At 38.2% G+C, this 25,384-nt stretch overlaps 1 protein-coding gene across 1 annotated transcript in view; it reads right to left on the bottom strand.

Moving 5' to 3' along the window:
* The window catches only part of ACSS3 (acyl-CoA synthetase short chain family member 3), a 152,094-nt gene that overhangs the window by 107,345 nt on the left and 19,365 nt on the right, over nt 1-25,384 (bottom strand). The window contains exon 2 of the mRNA XM_015063671.3: nt 10,394-10,538. Coding sequence (XP_014919157.2) covers nt 10,394-10,538 — 145 coding nt within the window. The remainder of the gene's footprint in view (nt 1-10,393; nt 10,539-25,384) is intronic.

The following is a 25,384-nucleotide window of genomic DNA, read 5'->3' as shown; positions in this document are numbered from 1 at the left end:
CCATATTCATTTTTGCACCTTCTTAAAGGTGTGTTTTAATTTGTAAACAATTTAATCATTTTATCACTCACATACCACCAAATTTGGTTTTTAGTCTGAGTTAAGGGCAGGACCTATGCTATGCGATCATGGTCAGGCCATGCCCCTCCGCTAGCATGATGATAACTGAGCTTTGAAGGAAGCCTGAAGAAACAAAATGAATACACGTATTCATTTAGATACAACATTATTTGTTTCTTCCCACTAGAGACTATATGAATTAATCATTATTTTGGTACTAATTTAAAACCATTCTAACATATGAGTGCCCTGTTATTGATTCAATTTATACAGTATCAGCTATGTATACTAAAGTCAAGTTTGCAAGTCAGATGCAAAAGAGGAAGACATAGTCCTTAAAGCAAAGCAATTCAGAGTCCAGGGAAAAATAATATGAATAAATAGTAATACCAACATAAGAAAATACAGTAACAGATATTTGTTATATAAAATAGTATACACATGTATTTGGTTTATATGTAACACGTGCTTATTTTGACAAAGGTAAAAACTTTAAATTTTAAAATTATAAAATGAAAACATGCTCATATAAATAATAAAAAAGAATTTTATAGATTTTTTTATGTATTCATCCCACAAAATCTTCATTCACAAGCAGTCTGTGGGTTAGTATAGTTTCATGATCAAATGCCCAGGACACAAATATAAACATTAGGTGAAACTGACCAAACACTATGTTCTATAGAGCAAATTAGCACTTGCTTCACAAGCAGCAAGTGTGTCCATCTAAAGAAAATAATGTTTGTATGAGAAAGATAGAGCTGGTGTCCAAATTATAGCAAAAAGATAATAATTATGGGCAATTTCAGGGCCATGTCAAAGAAAATTATATGAAAGAGAAGACATGAGGAAGCCTGTTTTCAAGCTGCAGTGATGTCACCCTGCAAACCCTGGTCTAATCAATCACAGAAAATATAACTAATTGAAAAACCAATTATAGTATCTGAGAAAACAGTCTTCTTTTCCAAGGATTCTACTTGAAAAATATTCAGAAACCTTCCCTTAGTATGCTATATAAAACCACCCTGAAAAATGGGGAGCAAGCAGGGAATTTACAAGTGGCTGCTTTATAAAAGTTCGAATCAGACTTGTTTCAAGCCTAGTAGGTATAGCCAGAGATCCTAAGTAAAGATATGCACATGGAATAGTTTCCCCAAGGCACAAAGTGGTGGTATCCTTTAAGTGCCCATGCAAGCAACTGTTGCTATCGTTAAGGAGATTTTAGGCTAAAGGGGACCTATTTATTTCTCTCTTGGACCATTTGTCATCTCTTGACTTCCAATCTTGCCCACCACAGCTTCCTCTTTGGAGAAATCAAAGTGATGGAGCTTTCCATCATACTTAGAATAAAATACAGTCTTTCTAATGGTGTGCAAGGTCCTATGGAATCTGACTCCCGGAGGCTCCCACAACCTCACCTTCTTCCACTCTCTTCTCATGGTGGGCCTCCGGGTGCCCCATGGTGGTCCAAGTCTGTTCTTGTTCTGGGGCCTCTGTTTCACCTGAACATGGTTGTCTCCCAGCCTGCATTTGGGTTTGTGTCACTGGGTCATCTCCTCGATGACAAGTAATTTTCTCTGACATACATCTAAAATGGCAGCCCAAGTCACTCTGTAGCATATTTTTCTTTACTTATATGGTATAATTTTTCATTTATGGTGTATTATCTTTTTATTCATAATGTAGCTCCCTAATTAGAATGCAACTTCCCTATGGGAAAAGATTATAATATTCACTACTGCAGTCTATGATGCCCACAGTAGTGCCATATAGATCAGGTGCCCTAAAAGTATGTTTTAATAAATAAATTAATTCATTTTAAAAAAAATGAATTCAAAACAGTCTACTGATTTTGTTGAGTTGACTTTCTAAAAGTCAGAGTTTAGCCACTCTGAAGATAATACAAATCATCTATTAAGAATCTATCAATGAATGATAAAAATAATCAGTTAAGCAAATGTAAGAATAAAAGCCATGAACCAGAATTTCTTCAGGCTTGCGAGAAAGCCAAGTAAGGTAAATGTTATAAGCAGAGTTTTAGCTGAGGCAGGATATAAACCTTCACAGTCAGGCAATGCACTAAAACAAGGAAATTTCTCACCATATTAAAAAATAAAAATTTCCCAGTGTAAAAAGAAACTCACAATGTGGAGGAAACAAGTGATATTTTTGGAAATAATTATTTCTCTCAGACAAGGATTACATTTTTCTTTACTTTTCAATGGATGAGTTACTATTCTTTCTATATAATATGAGAGTATGCTATGAGGTCTGTATTAGACATTGTGTTGGTCTAAAAACAAATACATAAATAAAATATTAACTCTATCTTCAAGGGGTATTACTTTAGCCAAGAAATACGCTAATAAGTAGATATACTAATAAGTAATGTAAAAAGCAAAAATAAACCCATACATGGAGAAAGGTACAAATAAAGTGTTCTGGACTTCAAATCATGGTGAAATAGTTTCTGTTGTAGAGGGAAGTGAAAAGAAGTGAGGTTACACATCAAACAATCTCAAAAAGTCTGCTGAGAAAATTCAAAGGGAATGGTTGCATTGTTATTTTGGTTGATGTAAAAATTTAATTTGGACATTTGTATTTTGAATACATGACTCTAAACATGGAAAAAGGAAGCTAGGAGATACTAAAATGTTGTTTTCTCATTTAATTAATTCCTATATTATCTATCAAATTGGTATAATATTTATTTTATTTACATGGAATATTCTTAGAATCTAATCTAACAAATTTTATTAAGTTGAGAAGTTATTCAAAACAAACTTTTAGCTACAATTTTGATAAAAATGTAAATCAGTAGTTGGTGCCTACTCACGTACAACTTCACATGAAATACAAGCGTCTACTAAAACATATATTACAACATTGCATTATACAAAATAGCTCACAATTGTTTTTAAATTTTTTAATGTTTATTTATTTTTGAGAGAGAGAGAAAGACAGGGTGTGAGTGAGGGAGGGGCAGAAAGAAAGGGAGACACAAAATCTGAAGCAGGCTCCAGGCTCTGAGCTGTCAGCCCAGAACCTGACACAGGGCTCGAACGCACAAACCACGAGATCATGACCTGAGCAGAAGTCAGATGCTTAGCTGACTGAGCCACCCAGGTGCCCCCAAAATAGCTCACAAAAATTAAGGCTTATGGGAAAATAAGACTTAACCAGACCACTCAAAAATCAACATAACTAGAACTCTTTAACATTCATTTAACATAATATCATGTTCAATAGATCATTTACAGCCTTAAACAGTGGAAAAACGCTTCCTGTTTTAAGGTATTCTATCAGAAGGCGTTCACTTCTAAATATCCTTGCAAAGAATGACCAGTCAAAATAGCACTGTGTAGACTTTATCATTAACGATTTTTAAAACAGGGGAGAATATTTTCTTAGCTTTAGATTCTGAAAGGCACTTAACTCATCAACACTTGCGCTAAAGGATCTTCATCATTTTTTTCTTGAGGTTTTCAGATATTGAAAAGATGTTCGCTTTAAATTGTGAGAAAGTTCCTGCAACTTGCTAACAAGGTAACAACAATCCAATAGGAGAATGAATGGGCAAAAGATCCAAATGAGCACTCCAGAAAAGTGAAACAAATGGCCAATAAGCACGGGTGAAGGAGCTCAGTTTCAGCAGTCATTAGGGAAAAGTATCACAATGTGATACCACCACACATTCACCCGAAAGGCCCAGATTAAAAGGCGCCCAGGGGGGGCGCCTGGGTGGCTCAATTGGTTAGGTGTCTGACTTCAGCTCAGGTCATGATCTCGCAGTATGTGGGTGTGAGCCCTGCATCAGGCTCTGTGCTAACAGGTCAGAGCCTGGAGCCTGTTCTGGATTCTGTGTCTCCCCACCTCTTTCTCCCCCTACCCTGCTCTCTCTCTCTCTCTCTCTCTCTCTCTCTCTCTCTCTCTCAAAAATGGATAAACGTTAAATAACTAAAAAAAGAAAAAAAAAAGACTTGGGATTCTCAATGCCAACTATTGACAACTAGCATTCTCATACACTGCAAGGGGGAATGGTAAATAGGTACAACCAGTCTGGAAAACTATTACACGAAAGAATCTCATGAACAAAAAGTTGAGTAAAAAAAAGCCAGACACAAATGAGTGCATCCTATTATTCAATTTATACAAAGTTCAAAAACAAGGAAATGTCATCATGGATGGTGTATCAACGTCTGCATGATAATCCCATAAAGGCTGAATGAGAAATGACTAACATGAGGCATGGTATGTGCTTCTGGGGGTGGAGATCTTCTGTCACCTGATCTGGTTATGAGGGTGTGTTCTCTTTGTGAAAAATCCAACACGGTTCTGTGTACTCATCTGAATGTATATTACATTTCATTAAAAGTTGACAAAGTGGCATGCGAGGAAAAAATCTACACAAAACACTGTGAATGAAGTTCAACCTCAAACCAGCATCATTCACGGAATGATGATTCCAGCATCAAGCACGGAAAAGGTAATTCACCTTACAGAGACGTACTTTTTAGCAGAGCCGACTGCAGTACAACTGAAGTTCTTATTGCTTATTTAAGAAGCTTAAAGAACGAAAACTGTGCACGCGCCCTGTTGCATTCTTTCCCCTCAACAAGGCAAGTGCTGGCAGGGCTGAATTTCTGCAGGTTCGGCGCATTTTTGCATTTCCAGTTCTTGCTTAAGAAAATGATGATGATGTGACAAAGAAATATCAGATTATCATACCCTGACATACTTCCGGAAGTTGGAAATCACACTTTGAAAAGAGCACCTTAAAGGGCAGAGCTGGAGAAAGGACTTCTCGTGGGACATGACCCTTGATTTCAGAGTAATTTTCTCCTCCAAATTACTCAAACTTCATAATTACAACCACTGTAATCATATTTCAAACAATTGCCTTCAGTGGAGATCATCGACACTTTCAGTTTCAATTAAATCAAGAAAATTTGGCACACTCTGGGCTTCCTCAATTCTCCCTGTGTATGTATATATATATATATATATATATATATATATATATATATATATATATTCATGAAAATTTCTAGTGGTCACGTTTTTATTTAGCAAATAAATAAAAATTCACAATTGTTTGAATGCCAAAAATAAAAATAAAAAAATAAAGCAAACTCAGAGGTAATTCAAAATGAAATTGGAGATAGAGAAAACAAACTCAAAAAAATTAAAGTAGGAATTTCTTAAAATGATGAATACGGTATATAACATATACAGCCAAATACAAACAAAAACTCTCATACACACCCCTTTACTTTGCTGAGGTTTAATATAACCACTAACTTGAAAAGAGCTAGGGACGCCTGGGTGGTGCAGTCAGTTAAGCGTCCGACTTCGGCTCAGGTCATGATCTCACAGTCTGTGAGTTTGAGCCCCACATCAGGCTCTGTGCTGACAGCTTGGAGCCTGGAGCCTGCTTCGGATTCTGTGTCTCCCTCTCCCTCTGCCCCTCCCCCACTCGTGCATGGTCTCTCTCTCTCTCTCTCTCTCTTTCAAATGTAAATAAACATTTAAAAACTTTGTAAAGAGAAGAAAAGAGCTACCAAGAGAAGGGCACAATAAACATATACATTTCTCCTGGAATGCAGACCTGGGTGTAAGTGTGGAAAATTCAAAGAGGAAATATTCATCTTGAACTTCCAAGCCAAATGTAAATAGGCTACAATTCTTCAGAGATAGTAAGAGGTCAGAATTTGCCTAGAAAGAAGTTCAAGTTATATTACTGATCCAATTCAAAGGTAAGAAGTTCCCACAATAAAGGAAGTTAGAGTCATTTAAAAATTTCAAATACAGTTTCATTCATTCCTTCATCATTGAACATGTTTGCTATGTACCAGGCACTATTCGGTGAACAGAACAAAAACCCCTTCCCCTTCCTTCCCTGATGGAAAGCACATTCTAGAAGAGGACCCAGCACTAAAGAAGACAGACAAGTAAAATATAAACAAAGGTACTGAGTAATAAGTGGCAAAATTAAAAAGAAAGTGGAAAAGGAAGATCCGAAGTGATGTGCACATGGGAACATTTGTGTTCAATACGGCCAGGGAAAATCTCATTGAGAAAGTAATACCCAGGTCCTATGAACCATAAGATATCTGGAAGAAAACTATTTCCAGCAGAAGGTAGGTAAGTACAAAGCCTCTAAGTTGGGAGTGGAGCAAGCTGACAGTTGGCTCCATGAGGCAGGGGGCTGCGGTGTGGGATGCAGTGGGGCTGGGGAGTAGGTCACCGGAGGCAATCATGCAGAAGCACAGGTCACAGCGGGGAGCGGCTTTTGCTTTTTTTCTTTCCATGCTCTCAGAATTAAGAACAAATCTGTAGTGCCACACTCAGAGTTCTCGAGAGTCTGGCTCATGGGAGTCCCATCCCCCAACCACTTGTGCTTTCTGCCAAAGCCACTGCGGAGGTGCTAGGATCTCCCTGCCCTGAAGATCTCTGGAGGTGCTATTTTCTCTGTCTACAGGACTCTCCTGTCCACCACTTCCCTTCCCACTTTTGGTGGTTTGGCAATTTTAGGCACTGATTCTTCCAGAAAGTCTTTCTATGCCATATTAACGGTTGGCTGAACTGCATGTTTTCCCATGTGTTTCCACAGAATATACTACTACCCTCGAACATCACCTTGATTGTGTTTATATGGGTTTCTTAGCTCCTTAAAGTTATGGAATGGTGCATTTAGCTTGTATCCTTTGTTCCTAACAGGGTTTGGCATACAAAGTCAATACTTGTTGAATGAATAAAGAATGGATCTTGAACAAGGTTCAAATCACTATACAAAAATCTTAATAAAGGGTTGTATGAACTATCAGATCTACATAAAAAATGAAAGTTTCAGAAAAGCTCTACTTCTGAATCATTCAGATCTTTTATGTCACTGAAACAATTTAGTCTAACATTTGTCTGTCCGCTAATTAAATAAGAAATGCTAACTAACTTAATCAAGTTTTACATAGCCAGAAACTCCCAGTAGAAACGAGATGGGGGAGGTTAAAACAAGTTAAAGTACAAAGCCACTTCTCTTTGTTTGTGCTCAATGGCATTACCATTAAATCTTTCTTCCTCTGTCTTCTCTACTTAATAAAATAAAGGCCACAGGGAACCAGGAGCAGGTAATCAAAGTCAAGCACAATGCCTCCCTCTTTCCTAACACTTCTTCCTTTAGTACTTTAGAGAAGAAAAGCCTGGGGAATCAGAAGCTGTCAGCAGGTGAGAGAAACAGGCCTTTTAAGTACTTTGATGTCAGGCTAAACTGAAACCAATGAACCAGTACAAACCTCAAAAGGGTCTAAGAGTCCAGACTCCATATTAGAAAATCAAGATGGGTTAGCAGAAATGCTTCTAGGCAAAATGTATGTTTATCATATACACTCATACATACAATTGACCAAAAAAAAAAAAAGAAAATGAGCAAATTACTTAACTCTTCTTATTTTATGATTCTCTAAGGCTTTCTCTTAGTTTTTCTTTAGTTTTTTTAATGTTTTTATTTATTTCTGAGAGAAAGAGAGTGTGCAAGCGGGGAAACGCAGAGAGAGCAGGAGACACAGAATCCAAAGCAGGCTCCAGGCTCTGAGCTGTCAGCACAGAGCCCAACACGGGGCTAGAACTCACATACTGTGAGATCATGACCGGAGCTGAAGTTAGATATTTAGCCAACTAAAGTCTTAGGTGGCCCAGGTGCTCCTAAAGCCTTCCTGTTGACTCTGATGTTTGGTTATGAATCAAATTCAATATTGGCATAGATAATACTGTGTAATATACAAATAAGCTTCCTAATCTGTATACTAATTAAGATTCACCAGTGTCTTAGGCCTTAAATTAATAAAATGAAACTGTGACAATATGCCCAAATCATAGGAATAAGATTTTAATCATAGACAAAACCTCATCTAAAAGCTGAAAATGTAAACCTACAATAAAACAAAGAGTATAACAGGTTATCGGGAAATTTCATTCTCTTCGAATAAAACATGGCTTCAGATGAGTAACAAGGTCATTTGCTAATGGAGTTCTTTCTCTCTTCAGGCTCAGTGTGAGCTCTGTCTCTGTTTAATTCATTCTGAAAATAGAGTTCCCACTTACACCCAATACAAAGTATCCAACAGTATCTTTGTGGCAGTATTTTGTTTTGTTCTGTGTTGGGCTGCCCAGCATTTGAACTTCCCTCTTACTATCTTGGAATTCCTACTATGAAATCAAAAGAGGAAAAGACATCTCTTTCTCCACTGCCTGGTGCTTTAGGCATGTAACCTAAAATTGGCCACGTAGGTGTTCCTAATATGTCAATCTAGGAGATTAATTCAAGTCAGCAAGTCTAGTTACCAATTTGTAGGTTCTCCTTAAATTTTTACCGCTGCCCCTTCTCTCTTGGGGCTACTTTTTTCTGAATCGAGCTCGTCAGTCTTCCCTTTTCATGAATTCCTCTTATATTTACATCAGCTGAAGCTGGCATTTGTTGATACAACCAGGTTGAGACCCAGCTTGAGCAAAACTAGTTTAAATTTTCTCTTAATTGTTTGCAACAACTCAGGATTGAGACATTGGATTGTCCCAGTTGCCTTTTTCGAAATCTCTTAGAAAAATAAACAAGAATATTGCTAACATAAAAGGGTATAATTTCAGAGAGTCAAGGAAAGTTGACCAGATTTTCTAAAAATCCAGCACAAACACCAAATAGGTTTAAAAAGCAAAAGAAGAGAATGTGTTTCCACAAGCCCTAACTTAAAAGCAAATGCTTCCAAACCCTACTGTGACACACTTTGCCCAATCAGTAGTTCTCAACTAGTAACCATTTTGCCACCCAGGGGACATTTAGCAAGGTTTGGAGACATTTTGGTCATCACAACTGCTGGAGGGGTGCTATTGGCATCTAATGGTTAAAGACCAGGAATGCTGCTAAACATCATACAATGTACATACCAGCACCCCACAGCAAAGAATTCTCTGCTTTAAAAATGTCAACAGTGTCAAGGTTGAGAAACCCTGCCCTATACTATTATCTCCCTTTAAATCAATATAAGTAAATGTCCCACAGAATATGTGTTACATAGTCCACAATACCCAAATCCTTTTACAATTACTTGTGAAACCTCATTTCCACCCTAATGTTCAAAGAAAATCTCATGGGGTATCTGGGTAGCTTAGTTGGTTGAGCGACCGACTTTGGCTTAGGTCATGATCTCAGGGTTCCTGAGTTCGAGCCCCATGTCGGGCTCTATGCTGACAGCTCGGGGTCTGGAGCCTGTTTCATATTCTGTGTCTCCCTCTCTCTCTCTCTGCCCCTCCACTGCTTGTGCATGTGTGCTCTCTCTCTCTCTCAAAAAAGAAGGAAGGAAGGAAGGAAGGAAGGAAGGAAGGAAGGAAGGAAGGAAGGAAGGAAGGAAGGAAGGAAGAGAAAGAAAAGAGTGAGTCTCATAATTCATCTGTCAGTATTATAATTCACCCAAGAACTAAACAGATGGGAAAGAACAACAAAAAGGAACAAATAAGGGAAAGGCACAGTATGTAAAAAGACCTGTAAAGGGCCAGGAGTGCCTAAGGGCAAGACAGGATCCCCAGGGTGAAGAAGAGTTGTGTTTATGGCAAAGAATATCTGGAAATAAAGCTTGCAGAATTGCTGTGATCAGATTCCAAATGTCTTCTACATCACAGGAGTCTAGATTATACTAAGTAGTAGTAATTTTTTTAAATGTTTATTTACTTATTTTGAGAGAGAGACAGAGGGAGAGAGAGAATCACAAGCAGGCTCCACTATATCAGCGCAGAGCCCAACACGGGACTCGATCCCACCAACCTTGAGATCATGACTTGAGCTGAAATCAAGAGTTGGACGCTTAACAGACTGAGCCACCCAGGCACCCCTAAGTAACAGTAATTTTTAAAGAAAACATTTTTAACTAGTTGTTCCTTAGGGAGAAAACTCTGGTGTCACACTAGGTGGTGATCTAACGTGAGAGGAGGCTGGTCATCGGGAGGTTGGGAGAGGCTGCTGCACTGGTACAAGAGCTGAGAGGAGCCAGGCTGACAGGATGGCAACATGGGTGGAAGCAGAGGCCAGGAGAGGATTTGAACATATTCTTAGAGTCTTGCTCACCTCTCCCTGTAAAATGAGTATTCTCCAGTACAATAACATATAAATATAAGGGATAAAAACTCAATTAGTTAACATACCTCTATTTTTTCCAATGTGCATCAAAAGAAAAGCAAAGTAACACGTCAGTGAATTAAGTGAATTAAAGTTTGAACAATATGAATGCATTTTAAGTAATTTCGATAGCATTTCCAAACAGCATATACAGAAAGTGTATGATATTACCTGCTCCAGAACTTCTTTGTAGGTAATAGTTGCCTTAGTATCAGTAACAGGACTGTCATAGATGATAGCAATCTTATCTCCTTGACCATTTTCAATATGACGATCAACGGCATTGTAACAAATGTTAAGCATTCCTTCCACAAACCTGAAAAATTGGAAGGTAAAGGTTAATAATCCTTTCCAAAATATACTGTTGCTTAACTAGGTTGTATATTTCTAGTTTGGCAGCGCTGCCCTTAAATTAGTGCTTCCCGTGGCACACATGCAATGCCAGGTAATATCTAGAAAGTAGACATTTAAGACGGTAAAGAAGTGACATCTTTGTTTTCATATGTGTTTGCTTTTATGTGCACTAGAAAAAAAATATACCTCACACTTCAAGGCGACAGCTTTGTAGATTTTATTGCTTAGGACGGAACGACAGTATAGACACCAAAATAATCTACGTGAAATGGATGAAATGAATTGTATGTAAGTACAGCGCAGCCCACAGAAGCGTTAGGCTGAGAGAACAAATGGCAGACGTATGACTGAGTTTGGGTAACTGCTGTAAACAGACCAGCTTACTGGAAAATTCAATTCTCCTTTAAAAGAGCTACACACACACACACACACACACACACACACACACACACACACACATATTTGTTTCAATTAAGTGGGATGCCTCCAATTGCCCAAATGGATAAGCTCTATTCTGCACGTTTGAAATGCTCCATAATTTGAATAAAGTATGGACATGCATATAACATTTTAATTAATTTTTTCAAAAACTTTTGCAATTTCGTACTCTTCATCTCCCAATTTATCAACGCCTTCCTCTGAAAACACAGACATCATGTAGATGGATGGAGATAACGTTTTGAAAAATATAGCTCATTTTTTTTCCAAAAGAAAAAGTTTTGCATTTGCCCCTTCTCTAGGAGGAGGGGATTAAACCAAAGCATATAAGGACAGTAATGGTCTATTTGTCCCAACATCAGGCTAACAAATATCATAACAATGCAAAATAACAGGAAAAAAAAAACATTGAAGCAAGAAGAAAAAGTCCTGTCAGATAGCAGAACATCACCTTCAGGTCTTCACCCAAAAAGCCCTATGTGAAATGAGGCAGTGAATTAAAAGCAGCTATAGATACAGTGGCAGCATTAAGAAATAACACATAGAGAACGCAACAGGAGGAGGGATCACTTACTCAGGGTCAAATGACCCTATATACTTCAATAACCCGAATATGACTACCTGACAGCATAGCACAAGGAGCAGTTAATGTAAAGATTCTGAATCACCAAGTGTGAAAGATTCAGTGTTTGTTCAAAAATACCGTCTCTTCCCCTTGCCCCCCCTCCACGAGTGGAGAATACTTCCCTTGTTTGGGGCTCATGCAGGTGACTGTGCTTTGGCCAAAGAGCTGACATAAGTCAAGCAGAGGCGTGAAGGCACCTGTGCCTGCTCTCCTTCACCTCTACTTTCTCCAGAAGAGCCTCCTTCACCTCTACTTTCTCCAGAAGAGCCTCCGGGTGTCTGTGACTGCTGCCTCCTCGGCCTAGTATCCAAAGCAAATATTTGCAGGTGGAGGAGAGCCCAAGAAGCAGGAAGTGTAGCCCAGTCAGATACATGTCTAGGAGCAACGTTTCCTGTCATCTGACCCCATGACAACCTAGAGATACGTGGAAATAACTGCCGAATATGTTATGATTTGGACATTTGGTATGATGATTTGACATGCAGCATAATTGTGGCTTTAATTAGCTAACATGCCAAGAAAAAAGATAGTTTGCTCAATGTTTTGTATCAGAAAGAAGAAAAGATGTTTTATGGAATTTTCCCACAAGAATATTTATTTGTATTGTTTTTGTTTTTGTTTCTGAAAAGAACACGTTTCGGACACATGGAATATTGGCTTGCTAGAATACTTCTTGATGTTGTTATTATTGTCCTTCTCTTTATCTACAACTTCTACTCTACCACTCTGTGCTCAACAGTTAATTACACTCATGACATTGCACAATAAAGAGGCCCTCTCAATGCCAAAGATTGATGAAGGATTCACTTTATCATTTGCTGACTATTCTCCTACGTCTTCTTCCTTCTCAATATCTTTCACGGAGTCTACTTCCTCTGCCAGATCTTTGACAGATCTTTGACAGATCTCTGCCAGATCTTTGATGGATAAGGTTCCATATCCATCCCTTGGCTCACTCTGTATATACTCCCTGGGTGATCTTAATACTCATATGGCTTTAACTTCCATTCTCAGCTCCAGCCCTGGCCTCTTTTCTGAACTCCATACTCTTATAGCCAACAGTCTGCTGGACATTGAAGGGAGTCCAGAATGAACCTCCCCAAAACATGCTACTTTGGAATGTAGGTTATTTTGGGTAGAAGACAATCAAGTACCAAGACTCAGGAAGACTTTTTAACCTCCCCTCTTTATTGTCTCTAAGAATTTAGATAGAGGGCCTAGTCCAAGGAAAGGCTTATCACTGAAGATAAGTACAAAGAGTATGGGCTGGGCATGGTAGGGGTGGAGTGGGGAGTGGAGAGTACTTGGCAGTTTGTTCAATTCCTCTCTGTATCCCGTGGCCTTTGCATGGCATGGCAAACGTTTGTTTACCAAACGCTTGCTCCTCCCATCTTCCTGTGAACTGTCTTCCTTCCCTTTGAAACTCTAGGCCCCTACCCCCTTCTCCTTAGCTCAGGATGGCATATAAACCTCAACAGTCTGACTCTCTTCAAACCTCTCATGTCTGTGTGAGACTCCCATACATCCAAAATTAATTTTTCTCCTATTAATTTCACTTTATGTCAATTTAATTAATAGATCAGCCAAAAGAATGACAAAGGATACAGGATTTCCTCCCCAACAACATCTATTTGGAAAGAATAACATGTCCAAAACAATAGCCATTTTCACCCTATCTCAACCCGTAGCCCCATGCCAAATGCAAACCCTCCCCTTCTCCTGTTTTCCATATTTCAAGGAACCACCTTGCATCCAAGGACCTGAATTAGAAACCCCACAGTCAGATTTGACCCCTCATTCTCTACATTCAGTTGGGTATATGTAACATTACATTAGTCTCTGTAAATACTCAGTTCTCTCATTCACAACCTGGGTTAGAATTACTGCCTCCTAATTAATCCTCCTGCCCCAGGCCTTACCCTATCCTCTCAAGTCATCTCTCTATGCTATTAGAATGTTTTTCCTCAATAAGTCAAACTGAGAAAGACAAATTTCATGATTTCACTCAAATGCAGAATCTAAAAAACAAAACAAATGAATAAACAAACAAAAAGGAGAATCAGACCTATAAATATAGAGAACAAACTGATGGTTGCCAGAGGGAAGGAGGTGGGGGATGTGTGAAAGGGAGTGGGAGATACAGGCTTCCAGTTATGTAATGAAGTCACAAAGATGAAAAGCGCAGCCTAGGCAATGTAGGTAATGATACAATAGCATTTTACAACGACAGAAGGTAGTTCCACATGTAGTGAGTGAGCATAGTATAACGTATAAATTGAATCACTATGCCGTACACCTGAAACTAATGTAAATTGTGTGTCAACAATACTCAAATTAAAAAAAAAAGTTTTTAAAGAATGTTTTTCCTCATAAATGTTCTCATACCAACTATTTGGTGCTCAAAGTCATTTACTACTGTTGCATGAAGTTCAGAATAAAAACTATGTATCTTTAGATGGCATGCAAAGACCATTCATCTCAGCTTTATTTCTCCTCATCCAACTTCCCACACTCCAGCTCTAATGAATTATAAAATCTATATTTCCTGAATCCGCTCAGCTGCGGATTCTTTCTGTGACTGTTCTCCACCTTTACCTTTACCTTTACTCCACCTTTACCTCCCCCAAGCAGTTCCAAAGCCCTATGCACACATCTCTACCATAGTACTTACCACATTGTATTAACAATTGGTCTACCTACTGATATATTTCCCTCATTATACTGTAATCTACCTTACAGCAGAGAAAATGCCTTATTCTCCTTATAGTCCTAGTGATGTCGGAGTGTGGGACAAGCTGAGGGCAAAACACAGGCTAACAGCAACCTCCCCACCAAGTGGAATGTGTGATATTCCTCAGACACTCCTGGCTACTCAAGAACAAAGGAAAGGTGTTTTAAATGCTTGCCATGGGAATGTGGGAAACTAAGGCAAATGAAAAATTAAATTCCCTTCCTGCCTACAGCCCATTGACAAGTCCTTGAAACTGGCAGAGTGACCTCCTTCTAGAAGCCCAGCTGCCTGGATGATGACACTTTTAGGAGCAAAAGAGAATCTTGGTTTAACATTATCCCAACCTTGAAGATCCTGTAAGTCTACTTGCTTTATCTCAACTGCCCCCAAGACATATGCTGGCAATCGTACTCCAAGATTATGCCCCCCCAATATGCATCTGAAGGGTCTCATGACTGAGGTTTTACTAAACAGTAATAAATGGTATTTCGCTACCAACAGCTAGCCCCTCAAGGTCTTGGAAATCTTGCTTCCAAAATTCCTTAGAGACTTACTCTATCCCTGACCCCCCGTCTCCCAACCTGAGGGTAGAGAGCTGCTCTTCTGCCCAAGTGTCCTATCCCCATGCTTTAATAACATCACCTTTTGCATCAAAGACTTCTTCAAGAATTCTTTCTTGGCTGTTGGCTCCAGATCACCCCACCATCACCCCAAAACTTCATCACTAGGATCTACTACAGAAGCTCTTCTGTATTTGGATGCAGTATATATTTGATAAATCAATGAATAAAAATATTAGCAGGTGTTCAAGAAACATTGGATTTAGAATCCAGCTAGAGTAGCCAAGGTAGTTTTTACTAACTCATTTTAAAGTTGAGAGAGCAGAGACTTAAAAAGAGTAATTCCCAGGACATTTGGCAAGAAATTCAAGAATGCCACACTTGTAACCCAAATCTTTAGGCATCTAGACGTGTATCATTATTCACATCATATTAATTCACTCATTTATCAATTATTTATTTACTATCAAGTTCACAGATTCTTTCCTCTGTGGTCTCCATTCTGCTATTGAGCCAATTCAGAGAATTTTTATTTTGGTAAATGTATTTTTCAGCTCTAAAATTTCCACTTGGTTCTTTTTTATATCTTTAATTTCTTTGCTGAAGCTTTCTTTTATTGAGGCTTTTTTTTAATTTTTTTTAACATTTTATTTATTTTTGAGACAGAGAGAGAGAGAGCATGAACAGGGGAGGGTCAGAGAAAGAGGGAGACACAGAATCCGAAACAGGCTCCAGGCTCTGAGCTGTCAGCACAGAGCCCGTCGCAGGGCTCGAACCCACGGACCCCGAGATCATGACCCGGGCCGAAGTCGGACGCTCAACCGACTGAGCCACCCAGGCGCCCCTATTAAGGCTTTTAAAAAATATATTTTGTGTATGTTTATAATTATTTGTTGAAGCATTTTCATGATGGCTGCTTTAAAGTCCTTATCAGAGTGTTCCAATCTCTGTGTCATCTCAGTTTCAGCGAGTGATTTAGGGTTGTATCCTGGACATCGTGGGCATCTTACTGAGACGGTGGAGCTTATTTAAAGATTCTATTTAAATTCCAGACCTCCTCTAACACTGTGTCAATGGAGGAGAGGGACGTCTCATTACTCCCAGGTACAGATGTGTTAGTCCCTGTTCCCCTAATGGCCTCTTTCGACACTGGTGGGCGTGAGGGGTATCTCATTACTGCCGGACTAGGGTAAAAGTTCAGGATCCCACTAGGCTTCCATGACACTGGCTAAGAGCAGGGGAAATACGTACCAGTTTAGTATATAGGTTACTATACCCTAGGGTTTCTTTTTGAAGGATACCCTTACAGAAGTTTTGAAAATTTTAAGGGCTCCCTTTAGGAGGGCAGAAAGGAAATTCAGAGGGAAGGGCCTGCAAACAGTGTTAAACAAGAACTGCCGCAGGAGATGACAAATTGGCACGGCTCCAGAGGTGGTAAGAGTTAGTGCATATACCACTATAAACTGGCTCAATTAAAGATTGGTTTACTGTGGTTGACTGGACCAAGTGACCTGCAAGGGGCCTTCCGGCTCAAAGATTTGATTATTCCACTATGACAAGATTCTTATTTCATTTTAACTCAAATCATTTCAGTAAAGGTCAACTGAAAGCCTTCTATGTGATAGCTCCTCATTGTCCCTTGTAAATTCATGAGTAGGTTCCAAAGGGTTTGCCTCCCCAGATTATTAAAATAACTGATGCCCCCCTCTAGACAACTGAGAAAATAATTTTAGAGTATTTTCTCTTATTTTTTATATATGTAAATATTTTGCCTCTATGTTTAAGATTGCATTATGAGCTTTTCCCAAGAGCCTGAAAATTTAAAAAAAAAACAACAACACACATTTAATGATGGCATCATATTACATTCAATGGCTATTCAATAATAAAGTTAACTCTGTATTGTTGCAAATTGCCTTTCATAATATTGTCATTATTTTAAATGATCCTGAAATGATGTTTCTTACAAAGAAATATTGGTTACATTGTTTTTTTATTACATTTGCAGGCAAATGTCATTCCTACAATCAAACACATACATCAAATAATTAAATTCCTTCTGGAAATATTGAATCAATTTATATTACAATCAACATTACCTGAAATTCCATTTTATCACACTCCTCCAAATACAGATTATTCTCAATCTTCTTCAATTTGAGAATTGAAAAATAGTTTCAATTTTAGTTTCTCTGGTTACTGGTATTAAGTATAATGTCTTACCAAGTTTTAAAAGCACTTTATACAGAACATTAGACTTAAGTCTGACACTATTACAAATTATTTTCTCAATTTATTCACTAATTTTAATTCATGCCATTTCCTGATATAAAAATATTTTAAATTTGTTAGGGTGCCTGGGTGGGTCAGTTGGTGAAGTGTCCTACTGTTGATTTTGGCTCAGGTCATGATCTCATGGTTCATGCCATCAAACCCCATGTCAGATTCTGCGTTGACAGTGCAGGGTCTGCTTGGAATTCTCTCACTCTCTCTCTCTCTCTCTCTCTCTACCCCTCCCTCCCTCCATCTCTCTCAAAATAAATAAACATTTTAAAACTATCTGAAATTTGCATATAGTCAAATACTCATCATTTTCCTTTACAATTTCTTTGTCTAAGAAACTTCATACTACTCTCTTCTGGTTTCAGTTTTTATATTGATCTTTGATATGAGCCAATAAATATTCATACATGTATAAAACTTGTAGGTAATACATGTTATACAGAATATATTATACATATGTATTGTAGGACAACTGTGCATGTATACATATTATGCACATGTACATAATATACGTGTGTGTGTGTATACACACATATTCAAAAGTTCTGGCTACAAAGAACCTTCAAATCACATAAGAGACATCTACACATAGATGTATCACATGACGTCTGTGTGTGTATGTGTGTGTTGATATTAAATGATAGTACAATTATATTTATTTATCCTTAGTCAATTTTACAAGCATCAATGTTTGACTAATGCTTACTGTCCTCATTTTTTTATGATGCTTCATTCTTCCCATATGTATTATGCATACATACACACACACACACACACACATATATATATATATATATATATATATATATATATATATATATATATCAGAGTCTCTGTCAAGGCTATGTAGTTTCTAGCTATAACTACTGGAATGTTCTGTCAGTAGAGTCTTGTGAATAGTTCTCTCTTTAAACTCAGTCAGCTTTAAGTTCTGTTGAAGAAAGAAAGGAAAAAACCTCATATTCTATTCTACCCCATCTCTGCCCTGAATTCCTTCTGCAGAAAATTGAAAGAAATCTGAATGCACCCCACAGCTCACTCGAAAAACAGAAAAAAATATAAAACTGAAATGAAATTGATAGCAGCAGTGGAACCACTAGAAATGGAGTGACCACAAGATCACAGCAGTGGCAAATTGGGGGACTACATGAAGCAAACAGAAGCAGAATGACTGCTAAACCCAGAAGTCATGCCAAACAGGGAGGATGCGAGTGGACTCCTGACATGGAAAGATTCTTAGATACTATTAGATTAAAGAAAGAAAATAATGTGTAGAAAAATTATGTAACCATACTATAGAATACATTTATGGGGAAACTATAAACCCCAAGCAGGTAATTAAAAGGCTCATTAAAAGGCTCTCAATAGAACTCTGAACTATTTCCAAGATCAGAGGCAAGCAGGAATAAAAAACAGGCCATAAATGTTTGGATGTATTAACACATAAGCCACACCTACATACATGTCGCACAAACTTGCACCAGCCCAGAGGCTAACTTTCTGAAACAAGTTTCTGCGTGAATGATCTAGGAGTAGGACAAGAACAAGGTTCTATATAATTTCCAGGAGGCCTAGGAACCCCACATACCATTGCCACCTGGAAATCCCCTCTTTTCTCTCAATCACAGTAAGAAGGATTTAAGTAACCAAAATCTACATTTACTGACACATGAACTAAGATCCTTACCTGGATTCTGAGATGAACTCCACTTAGCTACCTGAACTTGGCCACTCAGATGAGTGAGTGAGTGAGTGAGTGTGTGTGTGTGTGTGTGTGTGTGTGTGTGTGTAGGTGTTCATGTAGGTGTGTATGAACATATATATGAAAAAGAAGACAGCATAAAGCTGAGATGCGGGAAAGGCATATTGTCAACATAAATAACAAGGGGAAAGGCATATTTTTAACTTCAACAATATCTAAAGTGTACCTAAAAATCAATACAGAAAAAATTAAAAACCCAGTAGGTAAAGAATCTCAGCACACCATCCATAGAGGAAAAAAATGATAATGGTCAATAAGCAAAAAAAGATGATGCTCAGCTTCACTGACAATCAGGAAAATGAACATTAAAACAATAATAATATTCCATTTCTCCCCATTGGATTGATACAAAGATACAATACACAGTAGTGTTAACTCAGCCAAAGCAAGTTGCCTGTATGTTTATCTCTGTGCTTGTAGAAAAGCACAAGAAGGTGGGGCGCCTGGATGACTCAGTTGATTAAGCATCCGACTTTAGCTCAGGTCATGAGCTCACGGATCAGGGGCTCAAGCCCCACATCAGGCTCTGTGCTGAGAGCTCAGAGCCTGGAGCCTGCTTGGAGTTCTGTGTCTCCCTCTCTCTCTCAGCCCCTCTCCCACTAGCTGTCTGTCTGTCTCTCTCTCAAAAATAAATAAACATAAAAAATTTTAAAAAAAATAAAAAATAAAAGCACAAGAAAGAGTCTAGAAAAATGTACAAGAGAGGTAAAGTTGGGTAAAAGAAAAATTGAGGTGCAATACAGAAAATAGTCTATATTTTTCTGTAATAAATACTTCTGTGTGATTTGATTTTTACCAATATTCTTTTATGTATTAAATATATTTTAATAAAAATATAAATTTTAATAGAAGATTGCTTGGCTCTTGGATTGACCAAATCATCAACTCCATATCATTATAACTGCCACTAATGAAAAAAAATAATTTAATTAATTAATTAATTAGAACATCTCTTTTCAATTTTCTTCTGGTAAAAAGGAGTATTTCTTATACTTATGACAACATCTAAACTCAGTTTTAAAAAACTAAAACGGGCCATCAAATTTTTGCTTTTCCTTTTTATTTATTTTTCTCACCAGAATCAACCTCAAGCAGATATATAGTAATACTAAGAATGGCTAGACAGAACCTTCAAATCGCATAGACAGATCTACTATAAATCTGTGTTCATCATTCTTGCTTGCTGCCCACTGTGATTTTGGTTGCCCTCATTCCAGGCGCTTGTAACACTGCACTAGAAATGAGGCACGGCCACAAAGTTTGCTGTGGCCCATGATGTGGCTACAGAAATAATGCAAGAAGTCTTTAAGATTCAGTGTGTGTTTTCCACATTTCCTTCTCTGTGTCACAAGGACCAGTGACATTCCAAATGGTGACAGCACTGTCGATCTGTATTTTTTTAAGTTTATGTATTTATTTTGAGAGAGAGAGAGAGAAAAAGAGAGGGAGAGAGAGGGAGGGGCACAGAGGAAAAGAAAGAGGGAATCCCAAGCCATCTCCATGCTGTCAGCACACAGCCCAATTTAGGGTTTGAACTCACGAACCATGAGATCATGTCCTGGGCTGAAATCAAGAGCCAGATGCTCAACTGACTGAGCCACCCAGGTGTCCCCAACCTGTATTCTTGAGTGAACACGGATGATATGAAACAAATTTGCTGCGTAATCAAAGATACATTTACATGAGTGAGATACACCTGGGCTATTTTAAACTAGGGTTATTTGAAAGCTGTTTACTCCTGCAGCACAGCCTAGTCTATTCCGACTGAGAGAAAAGTCCCCAGACCCATCCATTTTGGTAAATTCAAACAAACTTTAAAATTGTCATGTTTTACAATTTTAGAGGCAGAGGGATACATTCCAGGGCAAAAGAAATGAGTGTAATCTCAGCTGGTATAATTATGTAGTCACTATAGAATTGTTAGATGTCCCTGAAAAGAAGCCAAGGTGCACCATCATCTGTGTCTGAGCTCAGAGAGGTGGAGCTGAGAGGCTTCAGAAGGAGCTCCTTTAAGAAGAAAGCTCTTGGGGCGCCTGGGTGGCTCAGTTGGTTAAGTATCAGACTCTTGATTTTGGCTCAGGCCATGATCCCAGGGTCGTGGGATCAAGCCCTGCACTGAGCTCTGCAATGACAGCACAGAGTCTGTTTGGAATTCTCTCTCTCTCTGCCCTCTCCCCCACTCACTCTCTCTCTGTCTCTCAAAAATAAATAAATGTCTAAAAAAAGAAGAAAGCTCTTGAAATTCTTTTGAGGCTTCTTCTTATGCATAATTTTCTATTTTCCCTTGCCTTTTCCTCATTAACCCTGCTAGTTTACATCCAGAATAAAAACTTTGACTCAGTTCTTCGGAGGGAAGCTTGTTTGAATTTGACTTCTTCTTTAGAAGAACTAAAGACTAAAATGTTCCTCTCAATTTCACCACTCCCTCCTATTTCAAGAACAAAACTTATTGTACTTTCAATAGCGTGGACTATGAAACTCTTTCACAAACTGCCATATTTCAATCTGCATGAAATAGTTATTAACATGAGTATATTTGGTAGTTGCAATGTTGCAACCCTCTCTGTAGTCCCAGCTAGTGATTTCTGTACTGGACATACATTTTCTACTAAATAACTGGAAAGTCCAACATATAATTTACCTTCTGATATGAGCTCCTTTTCCTGGATCATATTACAATGTCCTTCCTTGATGATCTCCTATTTGGGTTTTTATTTTGGCACAATTTCAGAAAAAAAAATTCAAGTTCTTTTTCAAAAGTTAAATAAATCTAAGGATAACATACTGAAAAGAATTTGAGGGTAATGGATATATTTGGTTATCTACCTACTAAAATACTAAATCTATATTAGGAATGTGTAACATTTATAAGAAATAATTTATTATATTATAGGCAGACTTTGGCAGATTATAACCTCCAATATTAACTATCAATAATTATTTCCTCAGCGCTCCTCGGTGGCTCAGTCAGTTAAGCATCTGACTTTGGCTCAGGTCATGATCTTGCAATTTGTGAGTTAGAGCCCCACATTGGACTCTGTGCTGATGGCTCAGAGCCTGGATCCTGCTTCAGATTCTGTGTCTCTCTCTCTGTCCCTCCTCTGCTCAAGATAAATAAATAAAAACATTAACTTTTTTTAAATAATGATTTTCTCTTCAAATGTTTTTTTTTTTTAGCCAACAAATTTAACAATAATTTGTTGTTGGTTCGACCTGAAACTGTTAAGAAAAGGCAAAAAATATAATTGGGAACACGTCCACCATTCTGATTTACAGAACATACTGATTTACAGGCATACTGATTTACAATAACTATAATAAGAAGCAAAATGTGGCCAACTTCCTGGCAGAGGTAGAAACAAAGTGTGATGAAAGCACAGTAAAAAAGAGATTAATTCTGGCTAGGGGAATGTGGTTAGGAACTGGTGATGTTGCAAGGAATGTAGTCTAGTTATAAAGGTCTGAGCCTTGAGGTCAAAAGACCAGAGCTCAAATCTCGGGCATGTCATGTAATAGTTGCAGGCCTGCAGGCAAATTAACATGCCTAGGTATTTCTTCCTCCATCTATAAAACCAGGAAAACAAAACAAAGAAAACCCAACAACATAGCACTTACTCTATACCAAGACAACACTATGAACATTTAACACACATTCATTCAATTTTCATAATGACTCAATGTAGACACCAATATCGTCTTCATCTTACAGATGAGGAAACTGAGGTATGGAGAGGTTAAGTGGCCTAGTCGAGGTCCACACTGGTGTGTTACAGGCTTGGACTGGATGTCAAGCAGTCAGGCTCCAAGTCACAACCTCTTATTCTGCACTGAGGAGTTAATACGAAAGTACTCTACACTCTCCACAAACATGCTTTCATACACATTTCCTTGACTCCTTTCAATAACCCTATTAGGCAATTACTATCATTATACACATTTACAAATGGGGAAACTAGATTAGATAAGTTATGAAAGCACAGTTTTGTGGCAATGGGTATGATTGGGGCTGAAGCAGGACATAAGGGGAGGGCGACTGTTTCAAGACTTTTTTGCAATAATAATGTTGTGGTGATAGAGATGGAAGGGAGGGAAGGGTTTGAGAAATACAGAAGACTGAAAAAAGAATTTTAGAGAAAAAGAGGAAGAGAATGAAAAGAATGCATATCAAAGAAACTGGGGCTCAAGGGGAGTCAGCAAACTATAGTCACATGCCAAATCTGGCCCACAATCTATGTGAATAAAGTTTTATTGAAACACAACCACACTCCATTGTTTCTGTATTCTCTGTGGCTGCTTTTGCTTGATAATAGCAAGATTGAGTGCTTGCAACAGAATCTATCTGACCCGCAAAACCAAAAATACTTACCATTTGACCTGTTAAAAACTTTGCCAGTCTTATCTCTAGTGAAGGCTTGTACAACAGAAATTTCTGTGATGATGGAAGTTTTCTGTACCTTCACTGTTCAATTGCATAGCCACAGGTAGCTGGCTAAATTTAAATTTTAATTAATTAAAAGTAAATGCAATTCAAAATTTAGTTCTTCAGTCACACTAGCCAACCTTTCAAGTGCTCAGTTAGTCACACTTGGCTAATGTTACTGCAGGACTGAATTTTAATCTTAATTCAAATTAAACTTAAATTAAAATAGCCACATGTGGCTACCAACTTTCCTGTTGGACACTGCACTTGTAGGGAATTTAGAGGAGGCAGAGGTGGTCCCCAGAGTCAAATACTGAAGGGAGATCAAATGAGGTAGGACTTCAAGTCAATCCATTGAATTAAGGAACAAACAGGTACTGGTGATCTTGGGGACAGCAGTTTGCATACAGTGATGAGGATTGAGGCTCCCTGCAGTGGATATAAGGGGTATAAGGGAAAAGGATATGTAGGGGTATAAGGGAGAGAAAAGCCTGGAGTATAGACAATGTGGCTGAGAAGTGAGGATATCAAGAGAAGGGGGATGCTCTGACATCTCTTTGGGCTTGTGCAAATCTTTCAACTGGCTTTTATCTAAAAGGGTGAAAAGTGAAGGCAGTTGAGGGGAGGCAGCATTGAAAATTAATGGAAATATGATTCTTTAATGCCAATGGCAAGTGGAACATGTGCAAAAAGTAGGCAAAGTTCAGGTTCTGTTTTAAAAGTGCATTAATGCCGCTGAAATAGGAGATGTGTGTTTAGCGTGGAGCATAACCTGAACTAAAGCAACGAAGATGAGAGTAAGCCTTATCTGAAAAGCCTGGAATGCCTAGTTAAGGAAGGGCAGGCCATTAAAGGGTTCAGAGCTGGAGAATGCTGTGCTTAGAAATGGATTTCAGGTCAGTCTTGAGAGGCAAAGGAGGAAATGGAATCAGCTAGGATCTATACTGACTAGCCAAGAAAGGCAAAGTAAGTAATGAAAACTTGGGGTAAGAGGAACTATTATAGAAACAAATTAAAAAGGAACTAGAAGTAGGGGAAGAGTGACATCAAAGAAAATTGAGGGTTTTTTTTCCCCATCTCTGGATGCCAAGTTTATGTTGTCTTTAAGGGAGACCTGGAATAAGAAGAAAAAGAAACAGTTTTGAAGTATGAAAAGGAATCACCAGTATGCCAGGTTCTGCATCTGGAAATTTATATGCATCAAATCATTTAATCCACACACTATCCCTTGAGGAAGACACTGTTATTCCCATGTTATAGATGAGAAATGAGCCTCAGAGAGGTCAAATAACTCCCCAGAATTATAAAACTAACACATGGCAGACTATAGCCCAGTGCTTTCTGCCTCTAAGGAAAATGTGATGAGTTTCCAATTTTACATGTCTGTCTGCTTATTTGAGTAATTCGTGAACCTTCACGAGAAGCTGTTTCCTGTGCGCAGAGACCACATGCTAGCTCATTAATGGCACACAGCAAATGCTCAATAATTATTTTTAAGTAAATGCCTGCAAGTGTGAATGAACGTGAATTGAAATAGTACTCTTCTGACACATTAACACAAAATAAGAAAAAGAGTCTCATGAGGTAAACACTCAGTAAAAACAATGACAAGCTCCAAAGACTACTATTGCACACAAACAGACAAGGCTTTAAGCATTTTGAAGAGGGCATCACATTGCTTTCTTCACACAGGGACATCTCATCTAAATTACAGATACTTGGCCTTGAGCAGTATCAACTGACTGTTCCAGGAAACCCTCCAAATTGGGTAATTGCCTACTTGGGGCAGCATAATAACCTTACGTTAATTTAACCACTAGGGATATTGTTTTTGTAAACGTACTTGGAAAGCACATCTCTCTATAGGACAATTATTTTAACAGAAAAACCTAACACAAAGAGAGCGACATTCTTTAGCCCTACCAATCCTTTATACATGAGTACGTGTGTGCAGAACCTGGCCCCATCCACCAGCCCTAGCCACAGACT

The sequence above is a fragment of the Acinonyx jubatus genome, chromosome B4 (genome assembly GCF_027475565.1).
Source record: "Acinonyx jubatus isolate Ajub_Pintada_27869175 chromosome B4, VMU_Ajub_asm_v1.0, whole genome shotgun sequence".
Lineage (NCBI taxonomy): Eukaryota > Metazoa > Chordata > Mammalia > Carnivora > Felidae > Acinonyx > Acinonyx jubatus.
This window is presented reverse-complemented; position numbering and strand designations above follow the sequence as displayed.